This window comes from Crotalus tigris, unplaced genomic scaffold (assembly GCF_016545835.1).
Source record: "Crotalus tigris isolate CLP2741 ecotype Arizona unplaced genomic scaffold, ASM1654583v1 scf7180000024506.7606697, whole genome shotgun sequence".
Lineage (NCBI taxonomy): Eukaryota > Metazoa > Chordata > Lepidosauria > Squamata > Viperidae > Crotalus > Crotalus tigris.
This window is the reverse complement of record NW_024100678.1, coordinates 4,850,081-4,868,842: the sequence shown is the minus strand read 5'-3', so window position 1 is coordinate 4,868,842 and position 18,762 is coordinate 4,850,081. Positions and strand designations below refer to the sequence as shown.

Sequence of the window (18,762 nt, the reverse complement as noted above, 5' to 3'; positions counted from 1 at the left end):
CGAGGAAGAAATGGGGCGGAGACGGCCGCTGACGTACATCCCATGAGCCGCGTTTTTTTTTTTACTGCGGCTGAAAGAACTGGGAAAACAATGGGAAAGGGTGAGAAATGCTGGCGGTTTGGCAGCAGTTCTTCCATTAGACTTCCAAAAGCGAAGTTCTGTTACAGGGCTGCAACTTTAATGTTTGTCAGTTTGACAGTGTCTGTTCTAGGATAGGATGCGGAGAGAAGGATGGTTACCTAGGCTGACCACGGCTTTCTTCGATGAGTAGCCGGACCGATATGTATGCTTAAGACTTTTTTCTCACAATAATTTCAGAGACAATGACTGGCCCAAAGCCATTGCAGCTGTCGTAGTTGAACGTGGGTTATCTACTCCGCACCCAATAGTTATCCATACGGTGTAGGCTTCCAAATTTGTCCTCTCCCCCCCCCTTTTTTTTTGCGGTTGTCCGATAAGTTGAACACAAATTAGCCAACTATGTTTTAGCCTAATATTTTGTGTGAAATTATTTAGAACGATCAATTGGTGAGTCAACTGTTTTGAACTGAAAATTTGCTCCACTGAACAACTAATTCAGTTAGCCATGGGAAGGGTTTAGGCCCAACCCTCGGTCCATGGACCGGTACCGGTAACCGGTTCACACAAACAAGCAAAGCCCCATCAGTGGGATGCAGGCAGCACACAAAACCATGCACTCTCCGGTTCGTGGAAAAACCTTTCTCCACGGAATTGGTCCCTGGTGCCCAAAAGGTTGGAGGACTTCCGGCATAGGTGATACATTGTATCTGTGGTGTATGCGATTTTTAATTTAATTGGTTGATCTAGCTGTAAAGTGAATTAAAAGTGTTTCTAATAATACCTCTTTAATAATACCTCTTTGTACAAGCAATAGTTTTCCTGTAATATTACTGAGAAATGTTTAAAACAAGTATGGATACAAGTGCAAATATAAAATATTGTATAAAAGCTCTTGTCCCTACTGGTGATTGTTGCTTCTGTACCAACAGTTCCACAGATTATTCTGAAGGGCTAATAACTTCCTTTGAATGCTGTTGTATATTGTCTCATTCAGGTGTAAACCATTAGTCCAAGAAGATTCTATGTATAGACTTGGGCAATAATCAGCTAATTGAATTCTTCATGTATGGACCTTATTGTTTGCATTTGACACTGGCTGTGGGCGATGGGGTTCCACCAAGCTTACCTCTGCATTGCAGACTTCTGTGGACAATAAGCTCGACCAAGCTTAATAACCATTTTTTGGATTTATTTTTATTATATTGGAGAGATTGAAAACCCTTTGAGGAAGATGATACAATATTTTAAATAAAACTTTATTAAGTTTTAACAAAGAGTAAAATATACAAAAACAGGAAAAAATAACATAGAAAAGGTTAAGAAGGGAACAAGGTTAGGAGTTCAGGAAAAGAAAAAATAGAAAAATAACTTCTGACTTTCTTCCGTACAGAGCTACACATAACATACAAAACCCCTTGCTCTAAGATTAACAATATCACAGGAAGATGATGCAAATTTTTAAAAACCTTTGAAATATATTAATGTTTGGATTATACAACAAAAAAATGCTCGGAATATGGATTTCAGAAAGTTAAAAATGATCAATCGTCCCAATTGATTTGGAATTATAGATTTGATTTAATTACAAGAAAATATATTTGTTTTGGATATTTTATGGTAAGGAAACCTGGAAGGCTGCACACAAGAGGGAGATAAAAGATAAAAAATGAAGCAGAATTCTATAAGAGAAGTTGTACATTTTTTGCTAATTTTTTTGAAAAAATAAACTACTTACTCAAATGCATAGTGCAGTGAGATTACAGTGTAAAACAAGCTGGAACAGATAATTTTGAAATTGCTTTGAAGGGAAATTTAACCATGATAAGCAGTGAAAGATATGGAAATACAAATGGAATTGATGTTTTATTCCCTAAAGATGTACAACAATTGAACAAAGAAATCCATTTGGATTTGGATAATTGTTTTCTTATTGACTATACAGAATAATTTTCTTAAGGTCTTGAATGATTTCTCTAATAGGAATAAACTAAAGGACAAAATGTTATTTATTGAATATACAAAAAAAAAACCTATTAAAATTTTTGAGAGCCCTGTGACTACAAAAATAGTTTAACAGAAAACTAGGGCTGGATTAAAAAGTGAGATCCTTAAAAACTGAGGGAAGATTTATAAAGTTGGTTTACTTGATGAGGACTAAAAGAGGAATATAGTAAGGTTCCCCCTGCTGGGCTTTTTCTGACAAGGAACATTTGACAAAACTTAAGGATTTCTGTTTTTTTTTTCTCTCAAGAGATGAACTATGAAGGGAAGAGAGATTATACAGGTAGTCCTCGACTTATGACCACAATTGAACCCAAAATTTCTGTTGCTAAGTGAGACAGTTAAGCAAATTTTGCCTCATTTTACAACCATTCTTGCCATAGTTGTTAAGTGAATCACTGCAATTGTTAACTTAGTAGCATGGTTGTTAAGTAAATCTGGCTTCCCCATTGACTTTACTTGTTAGAAGGTCACTAAAGGTGATCACATGATCCCATGACACTGCAACCATCATAAATATGAGTAGTTGCCAAGCATCTGAATTTTGATCATGTGACCATGTGGATGCTGCAATGGTTGTGTGAAAAATGTTCATGTCACTTTTTTCAGTGCTGTTGTAACTTCAAAGAGTTACTAAGCGCACTGTTGAAGTCAAAGACTACCTGTATTGTAAAAACTTAACACAATAATTCCCTTAGATATTTTATTTCAATTTGTAAAATATCCAAAATCTCATAGCCAAATCTGCAGCATGTCTGGAAAGGAATTTACCAAAAAGAGGGGGGGGGAGGAGGAATCCTGCAAGGCAGAGATTACTCCCTGTAAACTGTTATATACAATGCTCATTGGCTTAATTCATACAGTACATGAAAGCCAGCACCAAAAAAAACACAGCACATGATGCTTATTGCAATATGTAAATTCAAGAGTAATTGAATATAAGGGAGATAAGAATATACCTTACTCTGCTTTAGGGTAAAAATTGAAAGAAAGGGCCTCTTCAATTTCCCAGTGTGGGGAAGAGTCTAGCCAGACAATGCTTTTTTTAAAAAAAAAAACTGATTGGATTAGTAAGACATACCAAAACAAAGGAAACACCCAAATGCAGAATTAGACAATACAGTTCATTTTTTAGAAAAGGCAAAAATTTGAGTTCTTCAGAACTTTTTATCATATTAAATAGCATTAAAATAAAAGAAATCTTTAAAAAGTCCAATAATTAAGACTTGGGATCCTGAAGCATGCAATTTAAATACAGTCTAAAGATAAGAACTGTAGATTAAATTAGTCATAAATAGGAGTTAAAGCTTTCAGATTATATCAAGACAAAGAAACAATGGCTGATTCCCATAGTTCAAGAATATGAATGGCCACTTATTTCAGTCTCTTATCTTAGGCAAAATGAACAATAGGCAAGGAAAAAAAGGTGAAATGGAGGAAAGATCAAAATGTGAGCTGCCCAAAAAGAAAAAAAATAAATAAAAGATATGTAAATGTGCACTTTGGCTGCAATACACCAGTTTATAGAGACATAAAAATACAAAAAATAAGAAATACAACTGTGATTTTCCAGAATGATTATATTATTTAAAAATGGGATTCATATAAAACAGTACTGTTTTTCAAACATGTTGCTACAGTTCAAAATACATGCATTTACTGAATTTATATAATTGCCCATCTTGATTCTGCTGCCTAGTCCTATTATATTGCTACACAACTTCTCAGGGTCCATTTGTTCCCCTGCACTTTGGTCACTAATGAGGGAGTTGGGTGGTTTTTAAAATATGATTGATTGATAGATAAATTTATGGCCTTATAAGTCTCACTGTTGGCTTCCAAATGGCAACAATAACAATATAATAAGTACCAATATGTGTATCAATTTTATTAATTTTACTAATAATTCAAGATTGGGTGGATTCCTGCAACATGAACTATAAGCTGTGGTTTACAAATCACAATGGCGCAGTTCACACAACCAAAGGAATTATGACTTACACAAACATGTGAATCCACCTGTAGAATGAAGAGATTTCAATCTGTCCTTCTCATAATATGGAATAATGAAAGGCCAGCCATATTACTGTGCACATATACTTGAATATGGAACCTATATACTCCTACCTAGATTTAATTGAAACCTGACTCTTGAGAACATAGAAATGAAACTGCTCTGAAGTTTAACTCTTTTAAAAATAGTAGAACAATTTAGGTTGGATCACCTAGCCATCCTGGATAGGCTAAGCAAAGTAGGACTTGGTTAATACTTGGATTAGAAGTTTTCATGAAATACTAGGACTGTACACTAGGTTGAGAAGTAAAAAAAAAATCCTGAGAGAAGACAATGTCAAACCATTTCCTGTGACATGAGGAGATGAATTAAATACATGAGCATTTAAAGTAGGATTGTAGGCTAGAAACTTTTTAACATTTTTCAAAACAGCATGATACACAAGGGAAACTTGTGACACAAATTAATATCTAAAGTATTGTAAAAAAAAGGGAAGTACATGATCCTATTAACTCTGAGTTATTTATAAAAAATAATAAAGGTAGGGTAAAATAATAATAGCAGAACAGAAGAGGAAGAACTGGAGAAAATCACAAAATACAAGGACATGCAAAAAGAAATAGAATGACTATGACAAAAGAAATCAAAGTAGTACGAATTTTAATAGGCACTTTGTGTGCAATCCCAAAACAATTGAAGCACCACTTGAACACTATCAGCATTGACAAGATCACTATCAGTCAATTGCAAAATGCAGCTTTACTTGTAACAGCTGATATCTAATGCCATTAAACAAGATCTGTCTATCCCAGGTTGTTAGGAAAGACTGGATAGGTTGATAAAAATGCCAAATCCAGTATTGAAATTTCTGGCTTACCGTGCAACCAACCATAATAATAATAATAAAACAGGAAAAGAAAACCATTTGGTGAACACTTACCTTGGGCTTTAAGCCAAGAGCCAACTGATTTTGAGGGTAAAGGCAAAGCCAATACATGGGAAAATGAGGAAGGTATAGTTGTCTTCCTGGATTCTGAATAGGAACACTATTAATGTTTTATGTTCATTTGTAGAACAGCATGTAAATCACAATGATTAGATCTCATTTCCAGAAAGCAGAATGCAGCATAATAGTCTCATTTGCAAGTTGCACCAAGCCACAGTTCTTAAACTATTTTTAAGACAAAAATTTATTTATTTGCTGTAAGCCAATCTCCTTGGTTTACAATATAAAAGCATTGCAACTGTCAGAGATAAGTACTCCCAAAACAATAAAATGAAAGTACAATCAAAGTAAAATCATAGTTCCAAGAGGGGGGAGGCGGAAGCCAAATGGGGGGAGATGAGGTTGGCTCTACCACCTCCAGTGTGATAGTCCCCTGGGGCCCCAAGCTACCTGGTAGAGCCAGGTCTAAAGGAGCCAATTTAAGGTCAGAAGAGTGGGCCACATTTCACCTCAGGGAAGCCGATATTCCAAAGGGCAGGGACCACTGTAAGGAAGTCTCTTCTCCTGGACCCCGCCAACCAAAATTCCTTGATTGATGAGATCCATAGTCCAGTCTCACCGGGGAGAGATGGTTTCTTCTACTAAAATAAACCATAAACCATGATTTCAGTTCACATGGTCTGTGTCTTGCTGTGTTCTGTGAATCTAGTCATTGCTTATAATTAGATTTTTAAAATATTTTTGCAAACTTACCAATAAAATATGAACAAGGAAATATTTGGGTTAGTATGATTTATTGATTAGGCTAACTAAAACCATTACCTTAAGGCAGTGGTTCTCAACCTTTCTAATGCCGCGACCCCATAATACAGTTCCCCATGTTGTGGTGACCCCCAACCACTTATACATCATCGGGTGCCAGGGGCATGGCCAAAGAAAAGGGGGAAAAAATGGCGGACAGCCTTGTTTGGCGACCCCTGTGAAATGGTCGTTTGACCCCAAATGGGGTCCCGACCCACAGGTTGAGAACCACTGCCTTAAGGCAACATCTGAATTTAAGTGTTTAGTTTCAGAAAAGGACCGCTGCTTAGTGTTTTCCCTTGTAGATTTCGTCCTTTTTCTCGGGATTTAGTTTAGTTTAGTTTTTGTACATTCATTCGGCTGGGAGAGACAGAGAGAGAGAGATGAGCTCGGTTACGAAATAAGTAATTTGTTTCCTGACCACAATAATGGATGACACCCGCACGTAGCAAAGAGTATTTTAGAGTTCAATCCAGCCACACCGGGAAACAAATTCCCTTCGACCCGGTAAAGAATCATCTTTGGTCATCTATGCAGAGGCCATTCGCAAATCATTGGGATCCCAGGAAAAACAAAACAAAACATTGCGCCAGCCAATAAACGAAGCCAGGGCTGCCTCTGATCGCCACTTTGTTATCTGAAGGTGTCAGGTTTCACTGTGCCGACTGGGACTGGTCTCGCCACCACCAATAAGGCTTGCGTAGGTTTGCAGCCGCGGCTGAACGTCTCCGGGATTTCTTCCCCAAAGAGGTCCAAGTGGGAAAGCTGACGCTTTTGTTTTGCTTCAAGGGGAAATCCTGCAAAACTGCTACAATTCTGGGTGTAAAGCATTTGAGCAGTGCGCCTCCAGCACAGCAGCCGCAAGCACCATCGCCAAAGCGTGAGAGCTCGTTTAGGCGATGGGATCAGTGCTAAGCGGCGAAGGACGGGAGACGGCGAGGACGCCGGATGTTGGCTACCCCCAAGGCAGTATTCAGTTCCCACAACCGTCAGATCGAGCAAGAGACGTGGAAAAGCAGCAAATTCCCTCTTTTGAGTGCGCCATCTGCTTGGAAGTGTTCGACCAGCCTGTAAGGACCAAATGTGGCCACGTGTAAGTGCAACTTCTCTGAGTTAGTTCAGGTTGGGAAACGGGAGCTGAACCGTACTTTGGTCCTGCTTTGGGAAACTTGTGTTGGAGGAAGTATAGATTGTCTTCTATTCACGTGTAAAACTTTGTTTCTATTTACGTCTGCTGTGCTTTGCAACACAAACGTATTGGAAATATAAGTCTCAGATGTTATGTATAGGTAAATTCAGTAAGAACATTTAAGATTTTTCTTAAAATCAAAGAACGATAAAAATGTTCATCCGTTTCCTCTATCTGCATTTAGCTCCAAATTTGGTCCAACTAAGCTCCATGGATGATTTTAGTTTTAAGCAAGAGAATTTATCTCGAGAATGGCATTAGAAAACAAAATGTACTTCTTCCTATGCCGAAAAAGAAAGGAAAATTAAATTTGAATCAAACTATATTGCTGAAACAGAGGTTGATTCATTCCTCTGATTCTTCAATATTTTGATAAGCTAAACAAGATGTTCTGGCAAAAGAGAACTAATACCTTGCTATAGGTATTTTTATACATGATTTGGTTAAAAATTTATATTTTGAAAAGGAAATCATTTTTATATGTCATGTGATCCTGGCAGAATACAGATAATATAAAATAAAAATACTGTTATGGAAGCCAGCCCTAAATTTTAGTTGCTTTCTCAAAAGATAATTGATTTTTTTGATGAATACCTTATTTTTTCTTTTGGGTAAATATTTAAATGTTCAATGATTAGCAGCCTCACACCCCTTTCTCTCCAAGAAATTTAGGTGAAACAAAACCCCTCTCACACAAATTAAAACAAATGCATCTTAATCTGCTTGATTGGCCAAATAATGTTTTGACTGCCATGCCTCTTTCAGTTTAGATATGTTTTCCTTGCGATAGCTTTCTATCAGTGCAACATTGGACAAACCTTGAAATCCATTTGATTGAGCCAGAATGTCAAACAACACTATGGGCTTGTTGTCATGAAATTCATTCAGGTCAGGCTAGAACTTTGGTAATGGTGAATTCTATTCCTGCTTTAGGCATGAAGTCACCTGGGTAATCTTGAGCCAGTCACTTCCCTTCAAGGCAGAAAGGAGGCAATGGCAAACCACTTCCAAAAATCATTGCCAAGTGAACTGCCATGGAAATTTTGTAGCTTTGGGCCCATCACACCCATTCAGCCCAGCCTACATCTAAAAATTGTTACTATGATAAAATTTAAGTCACCTTTTGCTTTTGAAAGAAAGACAAGATATAAATAGAATGAATATGTTTTTAAAGATCTATAAAACTGTCCTTATAAAAACCTATCCAGAAAAAGATGATAAACTGCAAATGTAATGTAAATTGCATTTCTTTAACATCTCCAAGACAGTATGCTTGTTACAGGTCATCCTGATAGTACCTTTGGTTTTGCATATCAGTTTCTAATTTCTAATCTCCAAGCTTTTCTAGAGTAAATTTGATGAGTCTGTTTTAATCCAATCAGGGTTCAAAAAGCTTTCTTGAGGTGTCTTTTCATTCCTGTAAAAGTTCCTTAAAATGCATCTGTCCAGGCACTCCCTTCTGGAGCAAGAGAGGAGGGGGGTGGGGAAACACATTATTGGTGCCAATAACAGGCAGCCAAAAATCTCACCTTTCTGAAACAGCACTGACACCAAAAGAGCCATAAAGGGCAGAGGCTGGAAGTTGGTTGAGGACAATGTTGTACATTCATGATGGGTGGGTGCCCTTGTACCAGAGCAAGCAGGATGTGGCAATGAGACTTCGATGAATACACTGACCCCTTTGACCTATTCAAGTGTATACTAGTATACTACTAGTATGCTACTAGTTCTATCCATGCATTCTCCTAACTGATAATGTATTTTTCTTCTTTTATTTTAATATATATATATATATATATATATATATATATATATATATATAATAAAATAAAAGAAGAAAAATATATACATACATACGTATGTATGTATGTATGTATGTATATATATATATATATATATATATATATATATATATATATATATGTTTTCTGAGGTTTTCGCGGGTGTTTGTATGTAGGTCTTTGGTTGTTCGGGTTTTCTACCGCGTAAAATTGGAAGTGTCTTGGCGACGTTTCGACGAAGTCCCATTCGTCATCTTCAGGCTGGTGTTTTCAGCTTCGTGTTTTGAGCAGCAATGTGTGGTCTTAGCTGTTTCTTCCTTTTAACTGCCAGTGGGGGTATGAACTGATTGGGTGGGAGCTTGGCTGTGTTCTGATTGGGTGGAGGTGTGTTCTGAACGGTTAGGGGCTTGGCTGTGCTCTGATTGGCTGGGGGAGTGTTCTGTTTGGTTGTGCTCAGGTTAGTCTGAGTTGCAGAGGGGTTTAAGATTTTGGGCTGCCTTGCTATTTTTTGGCTTCGCGTTCATGGTTGTGCCTCCTCTTCATGGAGGGTGTCAGTTTGCTTCATGTATGGACTGGAGGGGTTAAAGTGGCTAATGATGCAGCTGTGGTCTGGCTTCTGGTTTGTGGTCGTGCCTCGTCATCGGTGTGGCTTTGAGTTTGTTTTTTGCGTGGATGTGTGGTGGTGACATCCTGTGTGGTTTTTGTGAGTGTGGGTCTGGTATCACTCTGTAGCCAAGACACTCATCTCCAGAACAAAACGCTTAGCTGACGAACAACACCTAAAACCCGAACTACACACTCTCACCAATGTACTAACATCCAATGGATTCCATAGAAATAAGATTACAAACCTAATCTACAAACCTTCCATAGAAATAAGATTACAAAACAGCATTCTGCACAAACAGAAAAATATCCACCATCCTTAGAAACCCCAAAGATAAAATTGAATTAGAAAATCAAGGAGTATACGAAATCCCATGCACCACTTGTCCCACCACATACATCGGACAAACCAACAGAAGAATAAGTGCACGCATTGAAGAACATAAGAACTCAGTCAAAAAAGAGGAACCAACATCTTCCCTGGTCCAACACCTTAAAGCCACAGGACATGAAATTGACTTTAAAAATACCAGAACCATTGCCAAAAGTGAACATTTTAATAACAGAATAATCAGAGAAGCCATCGAGATAGAAAAACGCCCACACAGCATGAACAAGCGAGATGATACCTCCCGCCTACCAGCCATTTGGAAACCCGCCCTTATTGACAAACGACTCCCTAACACAACAAATGATACCAGACCCACACTCACAAAAACCACACAGGATGTCACCACCACACATCCACGCAAAAAACAAACCCAAAGCCACACCGATGACGAGGCACGACCACAAACCAGAAGCCAGACCACAGCTGCATCATTAGCCACTTTAAACCCCTCCAGTCCATACATGAAGCAAACTGACACCCTCCATGAAGAGGAGGCACAACCACGAACGCGAAGCCAAAAAATAGCAAGGCAGCCCAAAATCTTAAACCCCTCTGCAACTCAGACTAACCTGAGCACAACCAAACAGAACACTCCCCCAGCCAATCAGAGCACAGCCAAGCCCCTAACCATTCAGAACACACCTCCACCCAATCAGAACACAGCCAAGCTCCCACCCAATCAGTTCATACCCCCACTGGCAGTTAAAAGGAAGAAACAGCTAAGACCACACATTGCTGCTCAAAGCACGAAGCTGAAAACACCAGCCTGAAGATGACGAATGGGACTTCGTCGAAACGTTGCCAAGACACTTCCAATTTTACGTAGGAGAAAACCCGAACAACCAAAGACCTATATATATATATATCACCAAAACATTGGAAATTAAAGAAGAAATAAAGGCAGGATACAAACAAACCAATAGCATAAGAAACAAATACAGGGGAAAAATACCAGGCAAGAGCAAGGAAAATAGCAACTTCTAATACCAACACAGTATTTGTATAAAAATATAAATATATTTCTAATATTTAGGAGACAGAATAGATTTTAAATCTATGCAAATTCATATTTCTGCAAAAATGATTTTGTTATAGATTGACATACTTAGGAATTATGTGATTAGTGGAGCTGAACTCGGCCCATATGTTTGCATGATAGATTTATCATGGCTTAGTGTTAACAATGGTTAAGGCGCTTACCTAATGAATATAACTAAGAAAACGAATCAACTCCATTTTACTAGTCCATTTCTTGTTTGATTAATATTCCAACAACATTTGCATTGGTTAGCTTGCTGTCATTAGTTTTTTTCCTCTCCTCCTGGCCAGTTTGTTATCAAAAAGTAGGTATCACGTGTGGCCTGGTAGAGAAAAAGAAAATGGAGAAGCAGAAATTAGGGTTATTCTACTTTGTAAAAGGTCCTGCACTATTTTCCAGGTTCAGACATCACATTAAATTAAGGCTGGCCTTGCTGCCAGTAAAAAACTGTAGTTAATAATTGTGGCTGATAAGGACTCACCTAATCAAATACTAATCTTGTTTTTAGGTTCAGATGATATAGGCAACAAACCAAGACAGTAATGCTCAGTGCATTATTGATTAACAAATCATGCCACATTAGTATTTGGATATACACATAATATTAAACTGAGCCAGATAATCCACATTGTGGCTAAGCAATGTGAAAGTGGTAAAAAAATATGAAAATAGAGGTGAGTGAACCATAATTGATTGTTTAATGTGATGCTTAAACCTAGGCCTGACAATTGTCAATTTAAGACATTTTGTCATTTTCTGCAGTACCAGATGACTTTCCTTAGCAGAGTTACTACCAACTTAATTTATATTCTGGATACATCAAATGTAGAGAGTAAGGAAGATTACCTTGATGGAGATATTCAGGGCCCACTAGCGACACAAAAGAAGACTCTGATGCATCTTCTGTGCTTTTTAATTGATTGTACTTCACCCTAGCTATGACTGTAATATTTGATTTCTCTGATTCTTCTATTACATATATATTTTTAACGTTCATAGAGCAGTATGAGTACTCAGCTTTGTGATTTAATTAACATTAACATATGTCCTAATTATTTGTTTAAATTTAGAGTTTATATCTTGCCCACCTTGTTTTTTGCACTATTCCAATATGTTATTATAATGTCTGTTCAATTTACTATACAGGACAATAATCCAGGCCTAAATTCCGCACTACAAAGACTTCTTTGTTCAAATGATATTTTCCAGATTTCAGGAACTAGATTGTCCACACACACACATACAGTAATACTAATGCAATTCTGCTGTATTTTAAGTTTAGAGAGCTTTGAAAAGGATTGAAAAAGTGTTGCTATTTTACCTTTTGTTACAATAAGCTTATACACATATTTTATCATTCTCTCAGCATTATCCACAAAGCCATTTGACAGAAATATCCATGGAGTTATATAGCATATCAATGCAAGGCTATATGAATCAGCTGATTTCATTCAGTCACAGATAATCATTTCAGAAATACAGTGGTCTTCCTTCCCCATTAGGTACTTCATTGACTGATTCAATTTGAGAAAATTCAAGAGGAAGTATATTGGGAAGAAAATATAAATATATGACATTTTCATTCATGAAATTTATTACTGCAAATTATGCATACAAATGAGAGCAAAATTAAAACTGAAGCCTCTTATTTTATGTTCTTTTTGTAGCACTGACCTCTCATATTAAAGTTGTATTACAAGTCACTTATTTTCAGTCACTAATAGGTAAATACTTTGATGCTAATTTGTAACTAGGTAATGCAGAGACAGCCTTATATCAAAGCATACTATCTTCTGTAGCTATTCTTTATCGGTAGTCCAACAGATTGGAATGCTCAAATAAAGAAAACTATTAACAGACAGAAATCATTTTTAGGGTGTGTCCATATTTTAGATTGCTTTCCTTAAAATAGAGTTTTGTAGAAAAACATTTTCTTTTTCTCTTTGACAGATTTTGTCACATTTGTATTACCACATGTTTAAGACATCATACATGGACATGTCCATATTGCAGAGCACATCTTTCTTCTGAAGGGATTCCAGCAACTGATATTATTAAAATGATGAAAAATACACACCAAAACTGTTCAGAATGTAAAACACAGGTAAATAATGATTGATACTCCATAATTTACTTTCAACTTTCTAAATCATATTCCTATACACAATTTTTCAAAGTAATTTATATTGAGTTGTAAGTAATATGTGATACCCAACTGAGAGAAATTTGAACTGGCCTTGCTTTGTAACTTCACTTTTATGAAAGTCAAAATTATTTTTAAAGTATTAACCTGTAAGTGTAAAATTTTAATTAGCAAGGTATCTCTTTGCATGTTTCAGGTGTGCCTTAGTGAAATGAGAGCTCATTTGAAGACTTGTGGCCAATATATAGAAAAATATGGGCCTCTACAAGAAGTTGCATACCCTGAAACAAGGTAAATTATATCTTGGTAAAATTAAGGATAGACAAGTCTATAGATTTATTAGCTACTTTAGCTTTTCATATCTCAGCGGCTTGGGTGTGAGTATTAAAACTTGTTATGGGGAGACACTGTTACAGACTTATTTCTCAGGAGCAGATTGATTCGCTGTCCAAAATAACTACCAATTGGAGAATGTATTTAGTAGCTAACATTGAAAATGTGGGTATTTATACATGTCTGTTCATTGTTTTCAGGTATCCTTGTCCTTTCTGTCAGCATGAATTGGATGAAAATGATCTCTTGGACCATTTTCTCACTTTTCACAGAACTGAAAGAAGACCAGTGGTAACTTTTCTTACATTTGGATTTATGTCCATAGCCTAATAATCACTTGCATGATAAATTAGATAAATGTACATATGTATGTCGTGATATGTTAATAAGTGATACTTCTTAATAACAATACATCTAATGAAAAAGTATCTCTGCAGCTTGCTGACTAAGGAAGGTTTTGTGAAATGTAGATTTCAAAGGCTCCAGAACTAAAACTTCTCATTTGTGGCATTATAGAAATACTCTAAAATTGTTAGAACATTTCTTTGAACTTTTTCATTAACATAAGCTGGTTCTCCTGTTTGTTTCATCTTGGCAATCTTGCATGTTTGAAAATCTATTATGACTCTTCATTGTAACACAATGCATTAGTGTGCTTCTTTGATCAGAGAAATTGTAATAAACATAGATTTAGAAAGAGGAAGGTATTTACAGTAATCAAACAACTATTAAATAATCATTCACTGTGATCAAATGCAATAATTTTAATTCTCAATTTCAAATCGTAAATTTTCTTAGATTAAAATATATTTAAAGCTTCATTGAGGTGTTAAACTCACTTGAGAGAACTGCCAGCATATGTCAGAAGAAAAATAGTTCAGTAATTAAAACTACCTATGGCTACAAAACATTCATCCATGGAAGAGGTTTCCTTTATGTCTGTAATTGGGCAGAGACCTATTCTGAGTTGTCTTCCAAAAATCCAGTGCTGGATTTTTAATAAATACAGTAAAGTAAAAAATATAGCACAGCAAAGTGCTGGTTGTTGTTGTAACCTGTAATAGCTGGCTATTCTGCTGCATTTCTACATCTTGTATCTATCCATGAATTAGTATGAGCGTAACTGAACGTTCAATTAGATAAAATAGAGTGGTGTGAGGTGTCCTCTTATAGTTTGGAACTATACTTTCTATAAAAACAAATTCATGACTGGGTTCACACATCACCAACCATACAGGTTGATTTATGATCACATTTGGGGCCGAGATTGTGGTCTAAGTTAATGAAGTTGTAAAGAAATATGATGTGACCACACTAATTTACAATGGCAATCCAAGCACTTCCTATTGTCATTAACCAAGAATTGTGGGTTGTTATACATTCCAATGCAAGCATTCCAGTTTTGGTCCCTCCTAGCCTCGAGCCTCAGTAAGGTAAGGGATTGCTTCCTCTTCCCCATCTCTGCCCTTTAGACACCCTACACCTTGTTTTGCAGGATGGCAAGCAGCTCCAGAACCACTGCTCCACCCTGGGGACTCCCCCCAGCCCACCCCAGCAAGTATTCATTCAACCTGCTGCCTTCTCTTCCAGTTCCCCATACTGACCTTTCCCCCTTTCCACCCAACCATCATGGCTGAAGGAGAAGTACCCCACTGCCTTTGCCATCTCCTTTTTGGACCCAGCTTTTCTGATGAATGTTTGTTACATGTGGCTCCTTGAGCCTTCGAAATGCTGTGTTGTCCAAAGCTGACTTTGGAAAATCACTAGAAAACATGCAGATTGGGGGGGGGGGGAATTGAACTATTCCTGTGATTGTAAGTATGAGCAGGCTGCCAAACAACCAAATTTTGATCATGTGACCACTTAACAACTCTAATTTTGGGCATGGGTCAAAAGTCCACTTTTTTTACCCATGCAATAATTTTGAAACATAAGTGGAGAAATACCTGTAAATTTTAGGTAGTTTTGTTTTCGTATTTTGCTTACTATAGGAGAAAACTATATTTATTCTCTGGAATGTTTGAAATTTAGAGATTATATCATAGGAACTTTCCTGAAATGGCAGGAGACATATATTTGCAAAACAGCTGTTGTGGTGGGGAATTTTGTTTTTGTTTATTTGCTTTGTGCCTTTGAGTCAGCTTTTTGACTGGGCAAACATCTGAACATGTGCCTGCAAATTTTTTGGCAGTTTTTAGACGTGATTTGCCATGGCTTCTTCTTTCCTCGGGCTGAGAGAGGGTATATAATTAGCTCAGGATCACCCAGCTGGCTTTGTGCCTAAGGCAGGACTAGAACTCATTCTCCCAGTTTCTAGCCTGATGTGCTAAATCCCTACACCAAACAGACCTCTCTCAGTATATGGTGGTTATAACCAGTCAGAAAACACCATAATGTGTGAGGGTGTTTTCCCCAGCTATGTAGGATCGAGAAGCACTTTTGGAAATAAAAATGATGCTACATGTTTACCTTACCATGCAAGGTTCCCATTTATGTTTTAAGTTAAAAAAAAGTTTATTAGACGGAGCCTGCTGTGTACCAAGGAATATGTCCATGGGTTTAATGTTGCCTAGCCTATTGTTGTGCTTTTGCATTAATACACCCATTGTAGTTTATAAATAATAATTTATGGCTTAGTTATTTTGTGTGAACCCAGATAAATTTGATCTATTAATTAACAATATTTATAAAATCAGTGATTTGTCTAACCTGTGAATTTGGTCATCTCTTATGCCTCATTGAGGTCTACATGAATAGAGGGCACTAGTTTATAGATGCATAAAGTTGAAAATGTTCTTGGAACAATGAACTATTTTTGTATTTTCCCCATGATCTAAATAGATCTAAAGCAGGACCAACTGCTTTTACAGACAGGATATTTACATTCTTGTATAGCATTTGTAATATAGGCTATGGAAGAAATAAACTGAATTTACTGCTGATAGAAAGGGAATAATGTCTGAAAGCTTCTATTCAACCAATAATAATTTAGATATAATTAACATTTTTTCTTTTTCAGTAATAATTCATGTTGTACATAATAATGACAAAAATTATTATTTATTTCTCCCCACTTTGAACTGTCTACAGTACTGTCCAATCTGTCATTTATTACCTGGTGGTGGTCCAAGTTACTACATCAGAAGTTTTATAAGGCATCTTCAGCTGAGACATACATTCTATTATGAAGATTATATTGTGAGTAAATTATATCATTTTTCCCTAACCCCTGCTGAATCTTTATCTGAATTTTTCTTTATCTCTCTGTAGCTCTCATAATGTACAAGGACATTTGTAGATTCCAAAAGCATTATTTGGTGGATAGGTTGCAAAGACTAAAGACTTCAGTGGAGAATAACTAATTTAGATTGAAAGTGCTGTGCCAGAGCAATTTGTTCAGATGTTGAATACCAATCTAGAATTTACTGAACAAGTTACTTATATGTGTTTATTTTTCAAATTACTAGAATCCATTCTTCTTATACAAAGTTCTCAGAGGAAGATAGTATCCTGTTTGCTCTCTGGATCATGAACCTTCTATTTACAAATCTTTCTAAGAAGCATACTAGGAATTTGTTGTAAAAAGACATTCTGTTGGTTTTTTTGTGAACTTATTGGGAAATACATCCAATTATAGTTTCCTTTTATTTGGAACTGTAATTTATAGGTTGTCATATATGTGAATGAAATATCAAGGGGTTACCATCCTAAAATATCTAAGCTGGGTGTAACCTTATTATTGCTAATAAAGTTATTACTGATGCCTACAATTTGGCTGCTTTCACAGCTAAGCAAGATTTTGTTTGTTGCAATATTTTACTTGAATGTCTGATTTCTTTTCCTTCTTATTTCAGGACATAAGTATTGTAGAAGAAGTTCTCATTGAAAGAGTTCTGGATAGATCAATTTTAGAGCATGTACATGTAAATAATCCAGGTACTGCATGATCATCAATTCGAAGAGAAGATAAATGGATTACGTTATGAATTAAAGAACTGGTTGTTTATGTTATTAACTAATAACACAAAAAAAATTGAATTGTAAATATTTCATAGGTGAAACATTCTATTTCAGGTATGAACAACTGTTCTGACCATTCTATTTAAAACCTATACATTTCAGATTCAAAATGAGATATTTCAAGAATAAAAACTTTTGTGTATGAATTTCCTTCATTTCTATAATTGCTAATTATATTTAAGTTTCCAAATGCCATTATTTTCCTTAAACAGAATATAAACATTAGCATCAAAGAATTGGTTGTGAATTACTGAGATTGAATGCATACCAGAACCCTATATATATATATATATATATGTATATATATATTCAGATTTGGAAAACCTACATTTAAACACTTTAAAGAAATCTGTTTGGCTCTGATCATTAATCCTATATGGTACTACACAAGCCAATCATGGAGTAAGATAGATCTTAATGAAGATCAGTTAGTATCCAGATTTTTATACCATCACAGTATAAAAATAATCAGAGGAAGTTATAAGAACAAAACATATATTTACAGTTTTGTTTATGCAGAAAATTTTACATTTGCTTTAAACAAGTTGTCAAGCTACAAAACTCATTACAATTCTAATTCATTGTTATCCTTTAATTTCAACATTAGGAAAAGGTTTGTTTTTCAAGTTATACATGTAAAATAAATCAAGAAACAATTAGCTATCAAAATACAGTTTTAAGTTTTTTGAATTAAATATTTATGCCTGATTCTTTCAGTGGGAAGTAATTCTTCCAAATTGTTATTACTCATTCCCCGAAAAGCAAAACTTATTATCAGTCCTTATTGTCTATAGTTTTGAAAAAAGTGACCAAAGCTCAGATCATCTTGTGACTGCATTTCTAAGAGAAGGACAGAGTCTTTGTGATCATGAAAATGTTGCAATGTCAATGAGCAATTATTTACTTTTTAAAATATTGCATCATTTCTCAGTAAAAAAACTAACTTGACAAACGAGTATATCATTACATAGTCCTGGAGAATTAATTGGATATTTTAATGCTAAATCTTAAATTGACAGTTGGACTGTGAAGTACAATATATTTCTATAAAACAAAACCATAACTGAATCAGTTAAAATTGTACTCAAAACTAGAACTGGTGACTGTATCTTTCTATCTTAACTACATAGAATCATAAGCCTTATTGGAATTGTGGATAAAATGTGTGTGAAACTCCTGTTAAGCAAAATACCGTAGAAAAAAATCTTTAGAGGGAAGTTCCCTGAGGATGGGCTCCACCATGAGTCTGAAAGCTCAGAAGACTAAACTTCTGGTCCCAGTGACCGACCCAGATTGGATCTTGCAACATTATCCTGGGACAGATATATTTGCCTTCATTCAGGGAAAAAATATCTTAGTAGAGGAACAGGCTGAATTCGGACCAGAGCACTCAACAATACATAGTTTTACTTTATAT

General features: G+C 36.0%; 1 protein-coding gene across 2 annotated transcripts; it reads left to right on the top strand.

Annotated features, from left to right (window-relative positions):
* Positions 1–16: 16 nt before the first annotated feature.
* Positions 17–17,495, top strand: RNF125 (ring finger protein 125). 2 transcript variants are annotated; one of them, XM_039333674.1, is made up of 7 exons: positions 17–100; positions 6,633–6,936; positions 12,800–12,953; positions 13,189–13,283; positions 13,526–13,616; positions 16,416–16,523; positions 17,180–17,495. In XM_039333674.1, the coding sequence occupies exons 2-7, from the start codon at positions 6,743–6,745 to the stop codon at positions 17,270–17,272; spliced, it is 735 nt and encodes a 244-aa protein (XP_039189608.1). In that variant the 5' UTR covers positions 17–100; positions 6,633–6,742; the 3' UTR covers positions 17,273–17,495. The 2 variants fall into 2 exon arrangements, with proteins under 2 accessions (XP_039189608.1, XP_039189607.1); XM_039333673.1 differs by lacking the exon at positions 17–100 and having other exon boundaries at positions 5,994–6,936.
* The last annotated feature ends 1,267 nt before the right edge of the window (positions 17,496–18,762 follow it).